This window comes from Habropoda laboriosa, unplaced genomic scaffold (genome assembly GCF_001263275.1).
Source record: "Habropoda laboriosa isolate 0110345459 unplaced genomic scaffold, ASM126327v1 scaffold65, whole genome shotgun sequence".
NCBI classification, from domain to species: Eukaryota; Metazoa; Arthropoda; class Insecta; order Hymenoptera; family Apidae; genus Habropoda; species Habropoda laboriosa.
The window spans coordinates 843,592-850,530 of record NW_017100254.1 but is presented as its reverse complement, the minus strand read 5'-3'; the positions used below and the strand labels follow the sequence as shown (position 1 = coordinate 850,530).

The 6,939-nt window shown below is 40.2% G+C and overlaps 1 protein-coding gene across 1 annotated transcript in view; it reads left to right on the top strand.

Annotated features, from left to right (window-relative positions):
• LOC108572211 (optomotor-blind protein) overlaps positions 1 to 6,939 on the top strand; it is a 137,118-nt gene that overhangs the window by 15,919 nt on the left and 114,260 nt on the right. Inside the window, 1 exon segment of the mRNA XM_017934411.1 lies at positions 4,831 to 5,155. Coding sequence (XP_017789900.1) covers positions 4,831 to 5,155 — 325 coding nt within the window.

Genomic DNA, 6,939 nt, shown 5'->3' with positions numbered 1-6,939 from the left:
CGTTTATTTTGAAAGTGGTGTAAGTCCATTTGCAGCCCGTAAGTATACATCATTTTAGTAAAATACGCCTAAAAGAACTTTATATAACCAAATTACATATTGATAAAACAGTAGAAACATTGCCAGACTTCATATAATTTGCCTTAATTTTTTAATTAACAGATATGTTAACCTTTAATTTTCTTGAAACAAGAGAAAATGGACTTACACCACTTTCAAAATAAACGGTCCATATGATAGAGCGACGTCCACGCGTTCAAATGGTATATTACTTAACAAACATAAATTTCAAATATATAGTATAGAGAAGCCCTAGATATGGCATAACAGGAAACCGCAATTTGTTTCCGGACAACCTAATAGAATATCGGGGATCTTCGGTTACTTTTCTCAATCGTACACTCTTCGTTGTCTGTATTCTAAAATTTGTCCATTTAAAAATAACGAAAGAAACATCTGGGGATCTAGATTATGACATCAATTCCCATTTGTTCAGCTAAGAAGAAATGATAGATCGTGGCTCATTGTCCGTGAAAAAGTCGAGGGAGAATACGAAAGAGAAGAAGGAAATACGAGGCAGATAAACGGTATCGATTTAATGATCGGCTCGCGCTGACTTTGTATGATAACAATCATGAAGTCATTAACGGTGGCAACAGGTTTTGCATTTTTCCCTGCCGCGGCCGGTAATTGATTGAAACGGAAAAGAAAATACCGGGAGCCGTGTCCGTGCCGTCGACTATTAACCGCGTCATTAGTCATAAATAATATAATCGTGATTTGCATCGTTATGAATGATAATTCGCAGCGTGGCAAGAGAGAGAGAGAGAGAGTTCCCGAATATAAACTCGCCGCGAAGAAGGAGCTTTTAAATACAAAGTGTTACATTAGAGGAGACATTATGATAATTCGCTTTGAGGGAAATGATCGTACTTTACTGGACCGATAGCGGGTGATGAATTGGGAAAATGTTTCGGATTTTAAACGTGAAAATAGAGAAGGAAAGCGCTAGAATATTGGCGAAAAAAATAGGGGAACTAACAATTGCTTAGAATTCGAAAGGAAGAGTGAATATTAAAAATACAGCGATCTTAATGAAGAGAGTAATTCGAAAGTGGTGAATTTTGGAAGAAGGGAGCACATCTTCTCTATTTTTTCACGCAATGGTGAATTTAAATAAGTATGCGCGATAGTATATGTGTTGTCAAAGAAAAAAGTGGCTCGACAGCGACCAGAGATGGAAATTTTGCGAACGAAAACGGATGGTACCCTCCTTTTTTCTCTCCGGTGCAACAGGTAGCTCGTGATTGGTCGGAAGTGGAGAAAACATGTTGCGAATCGGAGGATAGGCCGTTGTAAATAACAAAATTGTTCGCATGAAAAAGCGGCCGATGGTGGTCGGTTTAGGTTCCATTACGAAGGTTCCCTTGCCAATAGAGATCCTATGCAACGGGATCAAAATCACGAGGAGTTCTCTACTTTTAATCAGTCGATTATCGATCGAAAATTAAATGGCGATTTGTGTTAATTGAAACGATAATGCCGCGGAGCGGAGGCTGGAAAAAATTATCGATAAATTTCGAAGAGAGCAAATGGACGACGTCGGCGGCTAATCGGAATTTCAAAGTCGATCGCCTCTCTTCGTTCGTTATCTTAAGTGTCGCTTGTTGTTGATTCTCAATTTAGTTGAAAGTGAGCCGACGAATTTATAAGGATTTGACGTTGTCGGAATTTTATACTCCTACAGGATGATGAATAAAGCGATTCTGTTCGAGTAAATATTGGTATAGTTTAGCTTAGAGTGCAGAGCGATGTAAAACATTTAGTTAATCGCTTTATTAAATAGGGAAGAGCGAGTTGAACTTTAAGAAATTTCTTTGAGAAATGCACACTGTCTTTTGATAAATTATAGTCCACTCAAAGTTTAGTCAACGCCCATCCGAGATTTACCTGATTAACTGCTCAACAGTTACTCAATAGAGGCTCAAGGTTTACTCAGCGTCTACTCGAGGAGTACTCGGTAAATAGTATGCTACTCAAGATACACTTAAGGTCTTCTCAATGTCTATTCTAGGATTTTTCAATAAGTACTACACTATTCGAGGCACACTTAAGATCTACTCAAAGATTGCTAAATAAATACTAGACTACTCAAGACACTTACGGTCTGCTCAATGTCTACTCTAGGATTATTTAATCAATACACCCGTCCCCCGATTTACACGGATGATCGGTTTCTCAGAATACCGTATAAATCGAAATCATGGCTTTTTGTATGAAAAACCGTGTAAATCGGGGAAAAAAGAAAATGCGCATAATTTAGCCAGTGATTGAATTAAATTCATTATTTTAAATGTAAAATGAAAATAAAATGAAAATGAAAAACAAAAAATATTCAGGGTCAGGGTTTAGTTTCGAGCGAGCGATCGACGAAGGCGAAAACAGCCAATGAAAGATCCGCGACGAAAAAATTCATTTTTTGGTTTAATGCCAGTGTTAACAAACGAACGGTACTAAAAAATGACTGTACAAATATTTTTAACAGTTTATATTTCTGGAAAGCCGTTATTTTGAAAACCGTGTAAAAGTGAAATCGTGTAAATAAAGTACCGTGTAAATCGAGGGATAGGTGTACTGCACTTCTCAAGACACACTTGAGAATTATTCAAAGTTAATTAAACAAAAACTAAACTACTCGGGGTATTTAAGTTCTATTCAACGTCTACTCAAAAATTCACTTCCAATCCACCCAATGTCTAGTCGATACTTATCTAAAATCCACGCAATGCATTTGAAGCTTCGCACTGAATCTACTCGAAATCTACTCAGGATCTCATCGACTTAAATATATCTTAGCAAATCAACGCTAGTCCCAATGAATTCACCAGATCCTCCCTCCCTTAAAGAACCGAATCCGATTACTAAAAAGATTCCGGCCGTAATCGTTCCAATTGAGACATGATCGACGACACGATGGAAGTCCGGATTCGAGCTTGAAGAATCAACGAGATCAAGGGATAAAGAGTGAAAGACAGCCGCTTAAAGTTCGCGAGGGTGGATCGGCTAGCAGCTCGCAACCCCCGTGAAACTTCCGGTTACTTTTTCCTTTCCTCCTCTTCCCTTCTTCTGCTACATCAAGACGCCGATAGCTGCTCTTCTGTTCGGAAGAAGTTTGAAAGTTTCCTTTCTCTCTGCGAAGGAAAATCGCGAGCCAGCTCGCGAGAACGCTTCCACTTCTTCATCGTTTCTCCTCGGTGCAGAGTGAACGCAGCACCTTAAAAATAGAGCTGACGCGTACATCAGGGTCAATAGAGCAATCTCTGTTCTAGCCAATTGCCCTCCTCGTACAATGATCGATTCGATGATCGTGCTGATCGACTTCTGTGTAGTCCTATGGATCTCCTCGAAAAATTGAGGTTACATCTGTGCGATCTTTGAATTCTCACAAATGGGATTCTCTTCAGTTTTGCAGTGAAATCTTCGTTTAAGGGACGTAACGATGGGAAGTTTGAAATTTGTACTGTGTAACGTGTAACGAAATGTGTGATGTTGTCACTTCAGAAAGTTTGAATCCTTGAAATAATCGAAGAACATATATTTCAAGGGATGATATCATTTTTAACGATAATTCTGCTGGGCTTGAACGCGGATTAAAATGAAATTCGGCGATTGATCAGTAATCGAAAGGCCTTTGGACGCTCGTTGATAATCGAATAAAGGTTGTGTCAAGCATGTACAAGTATAATCGGAAGATGATTTTTCAACGAGTCGTTTTCATTCCGTGTTTTATGCGCACGTCGAAGCACAGAAGGAAAATTGATATGTTACCGTTACTTTTGCGGTGGCGTTATTAATTCGGTCGGAATTAAACGTTGATAATATTTTAATTAAACAGTCGGGGAATTGTAAACGTGCATTATCAAACTGGCACGGTGTGGCGTACTGTTGTCGATTCACGGCGGCCAACGTCGAAGATAGAGTTTATCGTTCACGAGTATCGAGTTATTTAACTGTTGGCGTTATAAAATTAATAACTTTCGTACTTCCTCTCTGTATTTTAATCCCGTGCTGTTCCACTTTCGTCCTCCGTTCATTAGCGATCAATTAACGGTGTATTCAGATTTAATTCGGACCAAATTCCATACCGATATTGAAAGAAAAAGTTAGAATCAACATGGTTCGTTGTATGGGGTAGAAGAACAAGGAAGAAATGGTAACAATTTTGATACATAATACTTGTGTTTACTTGTCGAGAATATTTAGATTAAAATTAGGCTCTTAATACATTACCGACCGAACGATTAAAAAGGTTCCTGGAAAAATTGGCGAAGAACCCCGTGACGAAAAAATTGATAATGTAGAACTGAACGGCGGTTCGTTATACCTAACAATATTATGGAACAATAATTCTTAGAATAGTAGGTATGCATATAAAAATCATTCGTTATGAATGATACGGTAGGAGATGTTAAATCTATCCAATCGGTTGGCAATTTTATTAAGCTAAGCAAAAATAGAAATATTATTAAAATCTTTATCACAATCCTCTGAAGAACACTTATATTCAGTGTATTACAAAAAAAAAAAAATGGACGGCTAGCCACTTAATTAATCACAAAAGTACTGATATACAATCTGCTTCAATATTCATGTTTCCATCGATTAAAGTATCTACTGAAACTGATGAAAAAATTACCTTCTCAATTACAAAGCTAGAAAGCTATTACAAAAAAAAAGCCGACGTAGAGGCTATCCGAATACTCATACGTCGATGGATTAAAGTAACTTAAACAGGTGAAAAAATTAAGAATAAAAATTATTCGATTACAGGTCTAGGCCTAGGTCCTCACACACCAGAGGAAGCAGCCGTCCTGGCGGCCGCGGCGGCAGCATTGCACCACCATCATCAGGGTGGTCCCGGTGGGCCTGCAATGAGACCACTCAGGCCTCCCTTACCACCGGGGATGCTGCACACCTCGCCACACCCTTTGGCACCGCACCACCCTCTCGCTGGCCCTCACCATCCTCTCGTACCTCCTCATCACCCAGAGGAGGACGGTGTCGTCGACGATCCAAAGGTAACTCTCGAGGGCAAGGAGCTCTGGGAGAAGTTCCACAAGCTGGGCACGGAAATGGTTATCACGAAGAGTGGCCGGTAAGTGTCAACTTTGAATTGTACCATTATACGGGGTGAGAACTAAATCGTAGTGCAACTGGAAAATTCTTTGAAAATATTTTCATAAACTTTTTCGATGCCTTGTTTTCAAAGTAAGCTTCGATTGGTTGCACCATGATTTTTGTCCTCGTCTTGTATACTTTTGATTGTTTATGGTCCTCGGGGGGGTCGGTGGTGATTTTCAACCCCCTTGGATTGATTTCGTTGATGTAATCATCGAATGTCTAGGTTACAGTGATCTCCATAGTATTCGTTTGGAAGCAAATAGATCTGAAAGGTTTGTTCGGTCATTCCTTCAGTATCTCGAGTCACTCAGGTGAAATAGAGACGTAGAATGATTCCCTGAATTCGAAAGAATACTGAACTCTGTAGCGGTCAATTTAAACGCGATTTTCGGTGGAGGATCTTCATGAGAGCGTCGCTAGCGGCAGAAGGTAGCACCGTAAGGCAAGAGCCGTGAGAAAAATTGACGGGCGGCCAGGCGAAACACGAGAAGTCTCTGCGAGAAACCGCAGAAAATCGCGTGGCCGGACTCGTTCGCGAATTCGCGGGAGAGGAGCGATTTTTGACCGCTAACAGTGGAAAAACTAGCCATTGGAATCTCTTCGTTTAAATAAAAGAGAAAAGAAAAGAAAAACGCATTATTTACCGTGTTCAACTTAAAATCCACTGGTATTATAATTCGCTGGATTATGTGTTCGAACTACGTCTGTATTTTCCGTTGAAACGTGCTTCATCGCGTTTTAAAGATTCAAAGCCTCTACGGTCGCGGCACACATTTTCCTCAGTCCTTCGAACCGATCGAAAATCCTTTCAAGCGCGAACTTCTCCGAACAACGCGAGGAAAAAGAAGAAGCGAGTATAGGGGTAGTTTCGTGTGCGAGGAGAAACGCGATGTGTCGACAGATACTTGGTCGGCGAACTATTATAGTTCGGGAAAGAGCATACGACGGAAACCGCGTGTGTATCTGGATTGTGGTTTCAGCTGACGACTATAGCCTCTTAGGATTTAGTCGACGCTCCTCCCTTACCCCTTTCGCTCTAGCTGCCTCTTTTTTCCCCGTGATTTTAATAATCGACGCAGCTTTAGGTAGGAGAGGTAGAATTAGAACGTGGAGTTTCTTTTTTGCGAATCATATTGTTCGATGGAGGGAGCGATTTTTTTATGGATATAACAAACCGTCTCTAGGGGAGGAATTGATAATATCATGGGAACTATAGGAACACTTTAGCGAATGGTACTGTAAATCGAAGAAATTTTTTCTTATAGAAAATAACACGTTATTCTAAAAAAGAAGAATAACAGGTAGCAAAGTACTTTCCTCAAATCTTCCTGAATCTCGTTTAGTCACAGTCTCCTTAACTTTTAAGAAACCTACTTCCAAATCTCCAAAACAATCTTATAGGTAGAATAAAAAATGTTTCTCGTGAAACTGCGACTAGAAGACAATTCATCCGAAAAAGAAGCAGTATGAAATAACAGGCCAGACTTTTTGTGAATTCTCCCTTCCTAACAACCTTCAATTTCCCAATTCTCGGACGAAGGTTCCATGAAAAAGTTTCCACAAATTTCGAAAAGCTCCTCCGAAACTGCGTCTAACCATTCACTGTTCCCACCACATCCCACGAACGTGGCCGAAAAACGCGTCCACGTACGTGGAACCCGTGAATGGCCGGCAATTTGTGGCCGCGTGGTGGGCCCAATTTTCGCCTCGTGCACCATCCGTGTGTAGAGCGCGAAATCCCTGTCGTCTATCTGTTGA